General features: G+C 41.5%; 1 protein-coding gene across 1 annotated transcript in view; it reads right to left on the bottom strand.

Annotated features, from left to right (window-relative positions):
* Positions 1–17,200, bottom strand: part of Nalcn (sodium leak channel, non-selective) — a 247,723-nt gene that overhangs the window by 16,277 nt on the left and 214,246 nt on the right. Inside the window, exons 28-35 of the mRNA XM_051195188.1 lie at positions 13,131–13,237; positions 7,972–8,092; positions 7,791–7,889; positions 4,861–4,954; positions 4,265–4,371; positions 4,001–4,075; positions 3,241–3,360; positions 95–163 (exon numbers count right to left, since the gene is read on the bottom strand). Of these exons, the coding sequence (XP_051051145.1) occupies positions 95–163; positions 3,241–3,360; positions 4,001–4,075; positions 4,265–4,371; positions 4,861–4,954; positions 7,791–7,889; positions 7,972–8,092; positions 13,131–13,237 (792 nt within the window). The remainder of the gene's footprint in view (positions 1–94; positions 164–3,240; positions 3,361–4,000; positions 4,076–4,264; positions 4,372–4,860; positions 4,955–7,790; positions 7,890–7,971; positions 8,093–13,130; positions 13,238–17,200) is intronic.

Below are 17,200 nucleotides of genomic sequence, written 5' to 3'. Positions count from 1 at the left end.
CTGTAACAACCAGGTTGGCTGAGGTCAGCTGGCACCAGTGATTTCAATGCTTCATGTGACCTCTGAAAAGATTCTGCATTCACGATAGACTTACATGCTTTCCACAGATGGAGAAAAATCTAAAGACAATCACACAGGCTCCCATCATGTAGGTGTATGCATTCTGAAATTTAAACAGAAGACAGGTTTTTAAAATTTGCATAAAAGATCTTGTTATGGTTCCATTTTTCATTTTGTCTTCTGTGAAGCCTACTGAATAATTACTTTAATAAAATGTGAAAATTCCTATAAGAAATTTATCTAAAATAAAGGTACTGAAAAGGTCACTGCAAAAACTCATGAATAAATATTAGATTTAAAATCAAATCTTGGATGAAACTTTGGGTTTTGTTTTGCTTAACTGAGTTCTGTATTATGAAATTCATTTCACATAAGGCAGTGACCCGGACCAGCCTTTTTGAGGACAGGGTAAGAAAAGCACAGAATAACCATGATATGGGAGTAAAGTAGAATGAGATAGGAAATAAAGGCATCATGGCAAAAAGTAGTCAGATGATGAGAACAAGTGTTAGAAGAGGTTGGGAATGTAACTTAGCTGGTAGAAATCTTGCCAAACGTATAAGGCCCCGGGTTCAATATCCCACACCTGCATAAACCCAGAGTAGTGGTGATGTCTATAATCCCAGCACTTGGGAAGTAGAGGCAGAAATATCAGAATTTTAAGGTCATCCTTTAGACTACATAGTGATTTCAAGGCCAGCCTGGGCTACATAGGACCTTACTTCAACAACAGCAACACCCGAAGGCAGCTTTTTCTGAGATCACTCTCCTGTTCAGAAATCAATCCATTTTAGAAAAGCACCCCATCCCCAAGCTCAGGAGGATTGCATCAGCTTGCTCTTCAAGTGCATGCTGAGGGCCAGAGACCACTCTGTGCTTTATGATTCACAAGGCTGCTTCTTGAGAAACAAAGATGCCACTGGCCACAGCATAACAACAGTGACATTCAGCTGATGCCAAAGCCTGAGCATTCTCCAGAAACTGCATAGCCAAATGACAACAGTCCCAGATGGGTCCCTGGGAAGGGGGTCCACTGAGCTCCTTGGTGAGGCAAAAGGCCAGGAATGTGGGCACATAGCAATGTTGGATGGAATACAAGGACCATGCCTTCCTCCCCAGCAGTCCACTGTGAAATACGGCAAAGAACGGTTGCTTTTCTCAGACCAGAGGCTCTTAAGGGGAGAACAAAAGCAGTCAAGCAGAAGAGGGAAGAGGTTTTTATGGTTTAGAATTTCCTCTGTAGGGAGTATTTGAGATTAGGAAGCCTACTGTATTCTTCCATTTAGACTGAGTAGCATTTAGTCAAGTTTGTCTGGGCGATGTAAACACAATCAGGAAACCAGGACATGTTTTCTGCCTCTTCTGTCAACACCAGTTCAGGAATGCAGACACCTTAAGTTCCTATGTTCTAGAAGTCATGGCAACCACAGCCCCTGGGATAATGACTGGGTGATTTTCACATGGACCCCAAACTCCTGAAAAGACTTAATGTTTCCATTTCTCCAAACCCCATGCTGTATTATATGCCCTGGTTCTGTCTACTTCAGCCACAAGGCCTCACCTTTGTCCAGCCCCTGCACCCTTTCATCCTAGCCAATGGCATCTGAAATACTCTGTAGATGGAGCCCAATTCCTCTGGGGAATGCTTTCCTGGACCTCTTTGATGAAGACATTTCCCACTTCTTGCTGTTGTCATGGGAACATGGGATCTCCTTCATCCTTCCCAGCATACCCAAAGTTCTCACGGGTTTGTAAGCACACGGTGAAGGTCTCTCTAGCTTTTCATGCTATGAAGTTTATGCAGCCAGTTGAGTATCTTTGTTTTGTTCATTACTTTCTTCTAAATCCTCTGACAGTGCTTTCCTCATCATTATATTCTAGTCGTTTATTATTTGAGAGGATGAATACAGGTGCTTGGGAATCCAAAGAGCTTCTACTGCTGAAGGAAACCACTGTTTAAGAAAGCCACTCAGTATGTTTATGATTGTGTCAGATACAAGCTATAGCAAGCCCTGACTGATTAGCAAGTGGGCTCTATGAGTCCTGGGTACTTCCTGGCAGCCCTATAACATTGACGAGGATGGGAGAATGTGAAACACGGATAATACTAATCACAGATAAAAAGTTGATACTTATAACTTATGCCTCGTAGACTGCTATCACGTTTAGAGCAATGGTTCTTAATCTGTGGGTCACGACCCCTTTGCCAAACCTCTGTCTCAAAAAAACAAATTTACATTATGATTCACAGAAGTAGCAAAATTCCAATTATGAAGTAGCAACAAGAATAATTTCACAACAACATGAGAAACTGTATCCAAACTGCAGCCTTAGGAGAGTTGAGAAGCACTGGCTCAGAGTGTACTGTGTGGGCAGTCTCACATCAGGGACCATGTTTTAATTCCACTGGGCAACACCACTACAGACCAGCCAAGTTTTCCCATGGCTATAGATTTGGGGCTGGACCTCAGACATACGGAGATGGATGGGTTCAGAGAATCAGTGTGATATGTCTGGGAGAAGTACATAAGGATTGCATTATACACCTTGCTTGTGATTGGGTGGAGGATGGATGCTGCTCTCATCTCAGAGTGCAAGGTCTGATTCTTGTGATTCTAGTCTGCTGTGTGAATTTAGGCGGGTGCTTTCGTCTCTACTTCAGTGTCTCCTTTGGTAAATGAAGAGACTGTCTTTTAAGAGCCTTCTAGATCTGCATACGATAGGCCTTTGAAGATTCAGGATTTGCCTGTGTGAGAAGTGTAGGTATGCGCGCATGCACACGCACACACACACACATATATATGTATGCATTTCCAAGCATGTCCCAGGGCTTTCATGATCAAAGCTGGGGTATAGAAACGTGTGATATTTCACTCAAGAGTAGCTTATGTGGAATGAAGAGATTGGAAACATGCCTGTGTTGTAATTTAAGACAAGCAGTGCATGGGAGAAGGAGAGAGAGAGAGAGAGACAGAGAGAGAGAGAAGATGGGAGGTAGGCAGGGCCCTTTTAAAAAGGAACACAGTGAATGTGCACAGGTGATGCTCTTAGTGGCTGCAGCTGAGGGCAAATCCTGTCAGAACCCCAAGGACAGGCCAGTATAGATGCCTGAAAACTCACAGCTGAACCAAGGAAAACTGAACTATTATTAGCTAAAATAAAGTTTAATGACGTGCCTACCAGCAGAGCAAAGTGAAGCACCACCCATACGACACCAAGAGACGTCACCAAGAGATCATATCTGTTTCTTCTGCTTTGCCAGAACCCAGCTGGAGACATTGCTATGATCTTCATTGTAACCTAGAGAAAGCAAGGACAGAGGGCACAGGGCAAATGCTTAGGCATGTTTAAATCAATTAGCTGAGTCATGTTATAGTTAATGAAAGAGTTAAAGCCAAGCAGGCTGCATATCTCTATTCTCCACACTCTTTCCCTTGGATTGATGGCTAAGTACTCATTGCAGGCTACTTTTCTACCTTGGGTGAAAAACTGTATTTTGGGAAACTTCGGTTAGTTTACAGAAAAATGGCCGATCCACTTGAATTTCTAAGGAGACTGGATGGCAGGTAGACGTGACACGGGAAAACATTTTTAGATAACCTTGGCTGTGCTGCTGGCATCTTTACTGTAACCTGAATCCCCGAGTAACAGCAGCTTGCGTCCCGTGCTCCAAACGCGCAAACCCCGTTACTAGGTAGGCCAACGCCCAGACACAACAACTATCAGGGATGTTTTAGCAGTTAGAAAAATCGGAAAGGTAAAGTGAAGTCCTTGTTGAAGCTAAGCAGAACAGCCGGCAAGGAGATGCACGTGAAATCCACCCCTTAAAGCTTCAAAAGCAGGAAGACACAGAGCTGGAAGCAGGGGCCTTCAAAGGGAGGGCGCTGCTTTTCTCTCAGGGTTCTTACTTCCCCTCGGACCAGCAGACTCATTACTGTACCTCTAAGACAAAGATGAAGGTGAAGACGACTGACATTGTTGCCAAAGGAACAGTCACGGGATCCTCGACGTCCCACTGCAAGCAGAGCACAAGTCACTGCAACAGGCACCAGACAGACTTCTTTTCCCTCTCTGCTAGCGTACGCACCAATCTTTACTTTTACTAAAGGTCGGAGGCTGCAGATGGCAATGCCCAGTTACAGTGCTCCTGGATACACCAGAGAGATGTGAAGTCTGCTCCAAAAGTCTCAGGGTGAAACAATACCTTAACAGAGAGCAGCACAGACTGGGCCAGAACCAGCAATGCGATTGTCCTCTTAAAAAATGGATGCTGGGTTATGTCATACATCTTAGCTCTAAAGCCATCATTATCTGAAAGAGAAAGGTATAGGCACTTTAGACATGGACCAGATTTACTCTCTTGTCTTTCTTATTCTTCAATGTTCATCTTCAAACCCATTACAGCGCCCCCTCCCCCTCCCCGGTTCTTTCTATTGTGAAGTTCTTTGCAGGAATGACTGGCATTCCATATTAAAATGACAGCACAGGGCACCATCCGTATTGGGAGGAGAACTGCATCATTCAACTTCTGGCAGCTTAGTACATTTCCCTTATATTTCTAAAAGGCAAACACGAACATATTTTATTTAAAAATTCAGTTTTTTTTTTCTTATTCGGAGAGTGCTGAAGTACAGCCTTTAGGTGGCTGATTGTAATAGCCTGTTTGGAATCTGCTTCTGTATTAACTTGTGCACAACCCCCTAGTGGCCTCACGATTATTATTTTAATTTCAGTCTGAGGCTCTTAGGGAATCAGGGACACTGGTGCCCAACATGAATGAAATCAGAGCGTCTTTGATACCAGGCCGCGGTGGGAGATGAAGAGGCTGTGCGATCTTCAGTCTGCTCTTGAGATCTTCCCATCGTCTCTGATCTACCGTCAACAGAGCTGTCCCCTTGGAAACAAAGGAGATAGTGGAGGGAAAGGGAAGGACCAGTGTGGAGACCTGACAGAAAGACAGTCTGCAAGAACCATAGCGGTTGGAGACGCATGGTCAAAGCTAGCAACCCACATTGAGAGGCATTCCCAAGAGGGATGGGCGCGTGCCCAGGGCATTCAGCAGCCTCCAGTGTGTGTTAGTGAGGACCTGCAACATTTGGGTTTGAGGAAGTTTCAAGAACGTTTTCTACACAATTACGTCCTCCAGAAAGGATAGTGACAAACTGCAGCTAGTTTAGCATTATAGTAGCCAATCACAGCTTGTCTGCAGTGCGGCCGCTGGAGGAGGGCATTTGTCCTTTATACATATTTTTAGACACTCCAGTATGTGCAATTGTAAGGCTACTTTTAGGAGATAAGAAGTCACAGAATTTTCCTCCTGCACAAGTGAATGCTATGATAATTCGCAAGATGGGACCAGATATTCTGCGTTATAAAGTGGAGTACTTGATAAAAAATGCATATAAATTATATCGCATTGTATTATTCTGCATTGGATTTTATTATGCTACTTTACAGAAGCATAAGTATAATTTAAGAAACTAGAGTTGAGAGGAATGTCATTCCCTTTCTCAATTTCCTTCTGTAGAGAAAATGACTGTCCTTCCAGAGAATACCCTCCTAACTTGGTTTCCAGAAATGTGTGCTTTCTGACTACAGAAGTACATAAGGACACATTTGTTTAGAATTTTTAAATCGGTATGAATTGTATCAACCTCTATTTATTTATAAATTTCTGTCTTTAAAACAAGTCTTATTGTTACATCTATTATTTATGTGTGTGTGTGTGTGTGTGTGTGTGTGTGTGTGTGTGTGTGTGTGTGTGTGGTGTGAGCGCGTGGAGTCTGTTCTCTCTTTCCACCTTATGGATTCTGGGAGTGTCTTCACTAGAGTCATCTCATATGCCCACTTTTGTTTTTAGATTTTATTTTATGTGTTTTGCCTATATGTTATAGTTATGTAAATCATGTGTGTGCATTGCATGTGAGGTTCAGAAGGTTTGAATCCCCTGAAACTGGAATTTCAGGCACACGCATACACACACACACACACACACACACACACACACACACACACAGACACGCAGCACGCACTCACGCGCACATGCACACGTGTGCACGAACCTTCCATCTCCAACCAGGAAATCAAGTTTGTGACAGCTGGTAAAGTGGCTGCGAACTTCTGCCTCCCTCTTGGCATCTGTTTGGACTAACACACCATGTTCCCAAACAAGCTGTCACTTCCTGACTCTTTTAGGACATAACTATGGTGTTGGAGGCAAACAATCCTCAGTAATTCACAGTTGTTTCAAGACTGACAGTTAATTATACAGTTTCTTCCTGGTATTGAGCATTGTATGCTGGGTCACTTATGCTGCTGGCTTGTGAGCAGCCCTGGAGACTGGTACTCTTGCATCCAGGGGCCCGCAAAGGGGCCTGTATACCACCCTGGACTGACAGTACCTCATCTCTCTAGTAATGGGCTGATTAACTTCTTCCTGTATTCTGGAATTCCCAGTGTCTGCTCCACCACAGGTCTCAAAGGCATCTAAAAAGACACATCTTTCTCTTTCTGCCTGATATTAAATTGAACACACCGAAGGGTTAGAGTGTCTCGTGTATGAACGTGTCGGGAAGTAAAATAGAGGGGCTGGGTGGCTCGGTTGCTACTACTCTAAGAGTCCATGACTCTGTGGGTTGGAGTAGCATTGGGGTCCAGAGGGAGAGTTTTAAGTTGTAGTCTTTGAAAGGCTGCCTGGAATGAAATGCTCATTAGGCACACATCAAAGGTGTCAATCGACTGAGTCAATGGGACCACACACATTGAGCCTGGGGACGGTGAATGATATAGTCTCACATGTAGCTACACAAACCAAAGAACTCTGGCGTGAATGCATGGGAATCAGCCTTCGCTGTGCACAAGTGAACAGCAGGTGCTTCGCAGGCAAGTGGGGCTTAGAGATTTTCAAGCTCTTGCATTCGAAGAATCACAGACCCTGCAGTTGTAGGAAGAGAGTCTAAAATCTGGGCCAGGGTGTTTATTCCTTATAGTGGTGGCTCTCACATCCACACATCGCAGCATCAGGAGAGCTGGCAGAAGCCTGTTCTGTGTAGTGGGGTGCCCAAAGCTTGTGTGCATTTCAGTGTGATTCCTGCAGACAGAACCTCCCCAAGAGAGATTAACCAGCCTCTCCCAGAAAAAACAGTAGCCAGGAGACACTAACATAATGTGTCCCCCCCCCCCCTTAAACCTGTGCTCCATAGGAAACCACATTGCTGTCTTACTGTCCACCACCCTGTATCCATCATGACAGCTGTTAAGACTGAGGGTGCTTCCTGTGTTCTGGGAAGAACGTGAAGTTTATTTAGAGTTAGAAAAATCTTTCTGTTATACGAACTGGCCTTTGCGTTCCGTATGGCTTCTGCCTAACCTTGTCAAAATTCTGAATACTGACAAAGAAGCTCAGGGTTTACAACTTTGTAAAGCCAGTGTGGGCTACAGTCAGAGCATGGCTTCAAGCTACCACATTTTTATAACCCATCTGAACAATAGGAGATGTGCTTCTCAGCTATGGGTGAACTACTGTTACCATAGGGTAAATTTAGCAAGAGAAGTATATACTCCTAAGGAACGGACCCCAAGTGCAGCGGTGTTACACAGGTTAGGTTAGTTACATGAGTTACATTTCAGTTTAATGTGGCTCCATGCTGTGTATGACAAAAAAAAAAAATAGCTTAAAGCAAGCGCAAGAACAAAATTTAGGTCTGTGTTATTAATCTGAGAAGACTTACCTTGTTTTCATTGAAGTTAGCAATGACTACACCGACAAAAAGGGTCAGTCCGATCATGCAACCCAGGAACACGAAAACATGAATATAGATTCCATGGATCTGTGTAAATGAAATATGTTATTTATCAGAGCCAATGGGAACCACCCTGGTTGTATTTAGAAAATTCTATGTGCTTGCTTACCGGCCCCACACGATGAATAATAACATCCCTCACTTCTACCCAGCCTTTCAAGGACAGAACTTCAAACAGTGCCAGCATGGCATTTCCCACATTGTCAAAGTTAAAGTTACGAGGATTCGCCCTGCAATTACAAAAGAAGGATGCTGGATGAGGGTCCAATGCATGCCTTTTCTAAATCTGGGTGAAGAGTCTTTAATCTGGGGGAAGTCGGGCAATTCAACATTCCTTTTCTAAGTTATAGCAATGCGTTGTTATGCTATCAGTATCCATCACTAATTCACAATTCCTTAAACATTTATTTTCTTTGTGGGGAAGGATGTCCAAATCTATGATTTCTAATAATTTATACTTTTTGCTTCTCAGTTGTGAAAGTGTTTCTTTTTATTACTTGGTGGGTCTTAGCTGACACACTCTCATAGTCAGTAGAATACATTTCAGTGTTTTCATTCTATTTGCTTTATGACAGGCTATTTTAACTAATTAAAAGATTCAAATGATCCTCCTGAGTTTAATGAATTGAAAGACTGTAATGACCCATTGTGAGGTTGATGGAGAATACAACTCTGAGCTGTTTAACACAGTTAATCCCACTACCTCCTTCTGTATTATGTTTCCATCAGATTTTCTCATGCTACCTTGTCTATCAACATTTAGCCTCCATGAAGTCAGTACTCTAGAGAACCATTTGGTTCAATATTTTTTCAGCTATCTTTTGTGGTTTCTTAACTCTAGGAACAACTATAAGCTGTGTCTTTATAATGCACGGTATCTAATGAGAAAGCCTGAGTCTGCATCTGACTTGGTCCTCAGGGCTGGAGGCTGACTGTCAGACACATTTGGTATCAATGTAGAAGCTCCACTCAGATATTCATATTTTAGAATTCTGATTGATATTTTTCTATGAAAGTACAAATATACCATCTTGGATCTTTGCAATACTCTTTCCTTGGGGAGGGTATCGATTACATTTCCCATCTCTTAGAGCATACAGTGATTGTAAGGACTATGCATACTCAACGTTTGCTTGTATAAGAACTAAAAGAAAAAAGAAAAAAAAAAAATCAAGGGATCCAGCTCTCAGATCCAATGTCAATCTTTCTTACTCATCTGTTTTCTTTATGTGAAAGTGCTTTTGCAGCTAAATTTCCAGCAACTTAAACTGCTTTCATGTCCCACATATTTTAGAGGTTAGAAAATGCTAAGAAAATATTTTTAGGCTAAATCAAGGAAAACAAGGCACATAGTTGAAAGAATATATCACGTTTTGAAAAATAAGACTTTTCCAGTTTAATCATGAAGTATTTGTTTACTCCGTGCTATCAAAATTGCCAAGTCCGTAATTTGATCTGTATCTCCAGAGGGCTTTGTTCTGTAAGTCCCAAGCATAAACCATTATCGCCATTTCATATACTGCCCTCATTTGAATTGGAAAGCTGTTTTTTTTAAAAAAAATCTTTTTCTGGTTCATTTTTTAAAATGTCTCAGTCATAAAACTAAGACTGGTTCTGACCTCAGAATTTGGTCATTCTTTTGTCTCCTGGAGAACAGGACCCAGGGCCCGTGAGATCAGGCTAAGCTAACAGATCCTCCTCTGAGGAAGATGGGCACTGTGGAAAATGAGACCTTGATGCATCTGGCCTCTCCTTCATTCCTACTACCTACCGACCCCCGGCCGGCCCTTCCCCTTTTGCGTGTGACCTGTCTCTGGTCTTTTCCCTTTCTCTACTCTCTTCTTCCTCCCTCCCTACTTCCGAGCCTCTCCTAGTCCCTCCCCATCTGTCTCTAGCTCCCTCTCCTGTCCTACCCTCTTCCCCCTTGCCACTCCCTTTTTTCCTACTCGCCCGCCCCAGCCCCTCCCCTTTCTTCATGGGCTCCTACACTCTGTCATTTAATAAAGCCCTGTGCTTTCTCCTCTGACCCTTCAGTCTGGCGAGAGGCATTTTGGGCTGGGGTCTTCTCCTGTGTGACACTCAGTGCACTTGCGCCATTTGCAGAAAACAGCAATAGACATTGCGGACACACAAGAACCTCGATGTTGAGACCTTGTCTTTGTACGGATCACTTCTCAAACACTTGTGTCTTAGATTGTTTGATCTTGAGCCCCCATAAGACCCAATGTCTTTTGTTGATACATATCAAGGCCCTTAGCACGTTATATGAAATTATTTGTGATTTGTTTTCTGAAGGACAAAGCCACACTTATGGCTGAGAAAATGTCAAGCATTCCTGGTAACTGGAAGCACTGAGTAAGGACAATTAGTAAAAATACTTCATTGGTTTTTATTTTTTACCTACATGTGCTCCTTCCTCTATTATATATAGACCCAGGTTTAAAATAAAGCACATGATGTTCATGATAAAACATATGCTTAGTCCTTTTTGCTAAGGTGATTTTTAACTTTATCAACACTGGGTGATTCGGCACAGCCTTTAATCCCAGCCCTTGGGAGGCAGAGGCAGGCAGATCTCTGTGAGTTTGAGAACAGTCTCCTGGTCTACAGAGTGAGTTCCAGGACAGGCTCCAAAGCAATACAGAGAAACCCTATCTTGAAAAACCAAAAAAAAAAAAAAAAAAAAAAAACAACCAACCAACCAAACAAACAAAAAACCCACTGGGTAATTCAGAGTAAAATGAATATATTTATCTGGAGAAAGTCTGTTTCCTGAATTAGACAGTGCATATTTATATCTTAATTTTAATCATCAAAACATTTCTCTAGGCATACTCCCAGATATAAGTTATTTCCTTAATTATAATTTAGCTGGTATAAAATTAAATTTTTCAGCTTTTAACTCTGATTATAGAAAAATTTAAAATGATCAAAACTACTGTTGGCATTTACTAGACTGAAGAATTTTGTTTCACAGTGAACCAAAGCTACAATCCAGGGCAACAGGGCAAAAACCTGTGTAATGATGTGCAAGTGACACCCTTATATTTTCTTGGCATTTAAAAATGTGTTAAACTTGACCTCCCCTCCCCCATCCCTCCAGTAATAATGCAGTATTAAATTTAAAGTAAAGTTGATTTTTAAAGTTACATATAGCATGTTTTATGAACAAGTTGAATGCTGCATGCATAACACAGCCTGGGACAGGTTTATTTGTCTCTAAACATTACCATCCAGTACGTTCTGGCTCCTGTTCTGACATCTTCAGAGGCTGTAAAGCCTTTTTTTTAAATCACATTGTCAAAAAGGTTAGAGTCTTTCTCATGGGGATGTGATTTTCATTCAACCTAGACTTCATACCTCAGCCACGTATCACCCCAAGGTTAGTGTGGGAACACTAGGGGTGCTATATATCTGTGTTCTAATACATATGTTTCAGGACCTTGTGAAATTGTCATTCGTTTGCCCTACCTCCCTGTGCTTTTCCAGGAGCAGGGAAATCCAACACATAGCCTTTCCCTACAACTGTTCGGCCTGTGTGTTTCCCTGTGTGTACCCACACGTGATGTGGCACACTCTCCTCTAGACACTGTTAAGAACAAGCTAGCTTTTCAATGGTGGTTATCAACTCATCAACTGGCTTCTTTACATTTCAAATTCCCTATTCATCTCCTGCATTTTGAGACAAGAATGCTCAGTTGCACCATTTCTACTGAGTCTCAGCTCCTGCATCTAGAAACATGCTAAGGCTTCCTTCAGTGGAGACTTCCATGCCCCTGTACACAGCCCTTTGCAATAGAGTTCCATCCAAGATAGTCGAGACCAGGTGGCTTTAAGCAAGGACCACATCATCCATCAGGTAGATGAGATAGTCGGCTTTGGAGGGTGGAAAGTCAGCCTTGCCCTGAAGCCTCTCGCTGCTCTGCCAAGCTCTAATACTAAGGGTCCTCCTATGGGTCTCATTTAACTTGGGTGGGGAGTACCTTGCTCTCCTCCATAGTGAGAAGTAAGGACAACATAGCACTCTCCGCACAACTCATTTACTCTCGGGGTGTTGTGTTCATGTTGTCTGATGAGGGTGACAAGGTCTTAGTGAGTTCTGGGGAGTCGCTGTCTTTAAAACTAAGATCAACTTTGAGGCTTTAGCCCAAATCCCAAAACAGCAGGGGAGAGAATCCCATTTGATGTCTCGATATAAATAAGTTATTTATGGTATAATGAATATTCATTTCACCAAAACAAATCTTTTATACCTCTTCAAAATTTTATTTTAAGGCAAATTAGATCAGTTTTCTAAGTGAGTATTGGATAAGGCTTTCCCCATGAATTAAATCCCTCTTCTCCATGCTCAAACCCTACATCCTAAATAAACTGTTTTCCATACTTGATGGATGTTAAAAAGAAAGCCAATAGCAATCATATTGAATTGCTCATAAAAGTGAATTTTGTATCAGAGAAGTACAAGAACAAAATAAAAAATGAGTCAGGGATATACCTGGGTGAAATGTTATTCCTTTGAAGAAGTTTTGATGAGTAGAAAAAAAAGTATGTTGCTACAAAAGCAGGGTTTCTGGGGCTCACTCATCAGTCTTTGGGGTAAAAGGGAAATTTAAAAGGTAATTAAAAGGTCAAGAAACGTAGGTGGAACACTGAGTTTATCGATGAAGCAGAAAAATCCTGTTCATAGTCGCTAATAAAGCAGACAGAAAAGAAGACAATGAGTGGGTTCCAACCTTGGTGGGAATACTTTGAAAACTCAGTTGCTCAAATCATGGATTTTAAGAAGAGAATTGAGTCTAATCAACTACACTACCAATCACTCTTCTCTAGTGTCAGAGATGGAGGTCCATCAGTGTACGTGGGTTTTGTAATTGAAGTGGCTTTATAATTTAGAGTTCTCAGCAGCTGTTATAAGGTCATCTGCCCCTCTTAAAGATATAAGCTCAGAATGAATTCAGCTTTAATGTGATTGGAAATATTTGGTTTTAAAGCCTCATTAATTTCGAAAGCTATCTGAATCCAGCTATGTACTGAAAAATACCAAAGTATCATTTCATTAGGTTCACAAACAAAAATGGGATTCAGTGTACCGCTTGGTTCTTATTGGTCTTTAAAGAAAACATGCTATAACCCAATGATTTTCCATATATTATTTAAAATAATTCAATATTTTAAACAGAATTATTTTGTCTCACGCAAATTATTCTGATTTAAATCCCAATATGAATAAGTGTAGCATTGCTTAGGATATATTTTTGATGAGCTTACCAAACACGGGGCACCCAAAATCCAGGCTTTTTCTCCCCGGGTCTTAATTTCAAATTCAGGTTCTTAGACACACTTACATTAATTCTGAAGATGCCATTACAGTCTTCCTAAAGTAGGAAAAAGAAAGGAAGTACAGAAACTTGGTCAGAAGTGAACTCTGAGAAAAGACAGGCTTCATTTCTTGTGACTGTATCCTAACAAAGGCTTTGAGGAGGTAAAAGCTGATGGTGGCAAAGGATCTAAATGCACGTTTCTTCAAAGAAGTCACACAGTGACGGATAAGGATGCTCACTAACATAAGTCACCAGGGAAACGCAACTCAAAGCCACTGTAAAGCATTATTTTATACTCACTGAGAACTCTGTGATGAAAAAGTTAAAAAGGTTTTGGAGAACAGGGACCTTCATACTTGAACCAACACACACCATAAAGCTAGGTGCAGCCACTGTTGGAAATGGTCTAGCCTTCCCTTCACTGAGTAAGCAGACCAGTGAGTACTGTGTTTTGGATATGGTTTGACTGCATACTCTGAGGATTCTATGTAGGGAACTTAGTTCCCAGTCTACAATGAGAAAAAGTGGGTTTTTGATGGGGGAAGTCCTTCTGTATATATGCTTCTCTTATTGGTTGATGAATAAAACACCGTCTGGCCGGGAAGATAGGTAGAACTAGGATGAGGAGAATTCTGGGAAAGGTAGGCAGAGACGGACCACAAGAAGAGTCACCAGTAGGCCACCTAAGGAGTAACAGGTCCTGACCCTTCTCTAGTAAGATAAGACCACATGAAAATACTTATATTAACAGAAATGGGTTACTAATTAAGAAAGAGCCAGCCAATAAGAAGCCCTAGTCGTCAGCCAACAGTTTTATAACTAATAAAATGTCCATGTGTTTATTTGGACCTCAAGGGTGGTGGGCTGGCACAACAGGTCTTTTCAGAGCTGAGACCCAGTGAAGGTCATTAGATCAGGGAGGTGCTTTTCTCACAGACATGAATGCTAATTCCTGACCTCCAGTTCCCACAACAAAAACCAAAAGTTGGCTTGATGTCTCACTGCTTGCATGTCTCTCTTACATACACTTTCACTAAGTCGTCTGCCATTATGTGACTAGCCAAGAGGGCCCTCACCAAAGAAAAGATTAAACAGATGGAGCTGCCTAATTGTGGACACTTAGTTTCCACATGTGTTAGCTAAGTAAACCCTTTCCCTTTAAAAAAATATCCAACACTGGGTATTTGTTATGGCCATGGGATACAGACTATTACACCGTATCCAGAAAACACGTCTATAAAAAGATTAAAAACAAAAAACAAAACAAAACAAACAAACAAAAACAACTGTCACAGGGATGTCTACACTGAGAATGTTCATAATAGCCAGAAGGTAGAAGCACAAATGCCCATAACACGAGAACAAATTATAGTATATCCTTCACACAGTGGGCTAGACATAGAAAAGGATGGAGTACTGATAAGTGAGACATATAGATGGCCATTGTAAACACAGATATGCTAGGTTAAAGGAGACAGTCACAAAAGACAGTGCATTACATGACCCCTTTGATATGAAGGTCTAGAACAGGAAACTCTACTGAGGAAACAGTAATCAGGGATACTGGAGGTAGAGTCAAGTGTAAAGTCATGGGGCAGTTAGCATGTACAAGGGAATCTTTTTGTAATGATATAAAAGCGACCACACTCTCCAGTTACAGAGCCCTCAACATGTCAAAAGCCATTCAATGGCTCATTCTAATGAGGCGAATTATGCAGCATTTGAATTATGTCTCTATAAAGAGATGTTAAAAGCTTTATAAAGAGGAAAAAAAATGTAAGTTTTGATTCATATTCTGTCCAACCTCTCTTTGGCTACTTTTGGCTTGGGTTATATTTTGAGCCCAAACCTGGGTTTGGTAAAATTTTTTATTATCATCGGACTCTAAAACACATCCCTTCCTAGCTCCCCATTTCTGTCCGTTGGTTAGCACACCATTCCTCTCTGCATCATGACCTTGGAATTGTCTCAATTTTCCTTGTCCTTTGTGGACCATTTATCCAGTGTTTTGTGTGTGTGTGTGTGTGTGTGTGTGTGTGTGTGTGTGTGTGTGTGTGTGTAGAGGCCAGAGGGTGACATCTGGTATCTTTTTTAATCATTATTTTTGAACAGGTTCTCTCACAAAACAAGTAACTAAGCAAGTAGGCTACTCTGGCTGGCCAGCAAGCTCTAGACATCCTTCTGTCTCTGTGTCCCCTGCACTGGGATTATCAGCATGGGCTTTCTGTGCTTAGTATTTAACTGAGAGCTAGGGTTTGAACTCAGGTCCTCATTTTACATGGCAAGCTTTATCAACCAAACCATTTCCCTAGCCTCCCCATCTCTGTTTTTTGTTTTTTTTTTTAATCTCAGTTTAGTAATGGCAAGATTACTTCTTTCTAGATCGTCAGTGAAATTCTTTAAAATAAAAACTGACTATTTTTGACCTAAGTAACACAAGTATGGAAAATAACGGAAATGGAAATTTACCTGTAATTGCCCCGAGACACACACAGTTGAGTTTCTGTTTATATTCTAGCCTTTTTCCTATGTGTACATGAGGTCATACAGTTGTTTTTTTTTTTTAAATCTTTTTATTCTTTAAAGCTAAAAATATACTGGTTATTTTTTTCATAATCTTATCTATTCATCTACATCATTATTTTTAAGGGCTGTATTGTACTATGTTGTATAGAGGCCCCACAATGCATTTGGCCTTGCTGGCCCTTCCGGTTTTGTCTTTCTGAGCCACCTTTCATCACACAAGCCACGCTGGTGGCCTAGCTAGTAGCACAGCATGTGGGGGCAGGATGGCTGCAGGTGAATCACAGTTTTCCAACTTATTACACAGGCGGCCTTCTGTTACATGACAGCTTCCTGCAAATTGAAACATTCTCTTCAGGAGGGAGAAGGAGTCCCATGAGACCCAGGAGATAAACAATGGGAGAACAGAAACTTGGAATCTTCTCCAGAGGATGAGTAAACTATAGTGGGAGGAGACTGGCTATCTGAGCTGCAGAGTAAAGATTTAGCTGAGAGATTTCCCAAACTGTCGAACTGCTTATAAGCTACACGGAAAGCCCCAGAGTTGTGATTTTGTTGAGCTTTTGCTTATGTGGGATTTGTGGTGATGTAGCTGCTTTTCAGTTGTCATCCCTGCTCCTTGTAAATAACCCTTCACTCATAATACTGCTAGTGACCACAAGAAAACGCCATGGTTCACCAAGTTGGACACTGGTGCAATCATTACTCTGGTCTGCCATGAGTTCCCTTTCTAGGGTGTATAGGTAGGTGTGTGTGTGTGTGTGTGTGTGTGTGTGTGTGTGTTGTGTGACACTACACCTTCCACATATTACTTAATTACTCTGTACTTGCTTTCCTCATTCATACTATTTGGTAACAAAAACAATTTGAGGGATGGCTCTTTGTACTTTGTGGATACTAAGAAATGCCTCTTTCCTCTTCCAAACCTTTCAGACTTCTTGTTTCACATCAAAGAACTTTCCATCTCACTACCACTGTGTGACAATCAGTACCTTGTGAATCTCCAACTTATATTTCTGACTTTATTTTTTAATCTCATCAATATGGAAGGGAAATAAAATTTAAGAGTGACTACCTCAGTCTGGTGTAAGCACTTCACATAAGTAAGTCAGTTTACTTTTCCTAATAGATACTTCTGTGTGATGAGCGCTCTAGAGGAGAAAACAGACTGGGAATAAAGAACTGATTAGATAAAGTCATTGCATCTGGGGGGCCCCCAATCTCAACTCCCTGCTCCTGTTGAACTGTCTCTTTTCAGTGACCTCTGGGCAAGCATGGCATCTTTCTTCATTATATTTGGTCTTCCTGGGAGGGCTTTAGATCCTTCCCACTTCCCAAGCCTTGCTGGTGTGGTTTCATTCAGTTGGAAGCAGAATTTCCCACACTGAAATAGGACGGCACATGATTTCCACTACTCATGTGCTCTGTAACTGCTGGCTTTATATTGCAATCATTTGAATACAACACACATGTTCTAAACAGACAGAAAGTGCT

Source organism: Phodopus roborovskii, unplaced genomic scaffold (genome assembly GCF_943737965.1).
Source record: "Phodopus roborovskii unplaced genomic scaffold, PHOROB, whole genome shotgun sequence".
NCBI lineage: Eukaryota > Metazoa > Chordata > Mammalia > Rodentia > Cricetidae > Phodopus > Phodopus roborovskii.
This window is presented reverse-complemented; position numbering and strand designations above follow the sequence as displayed.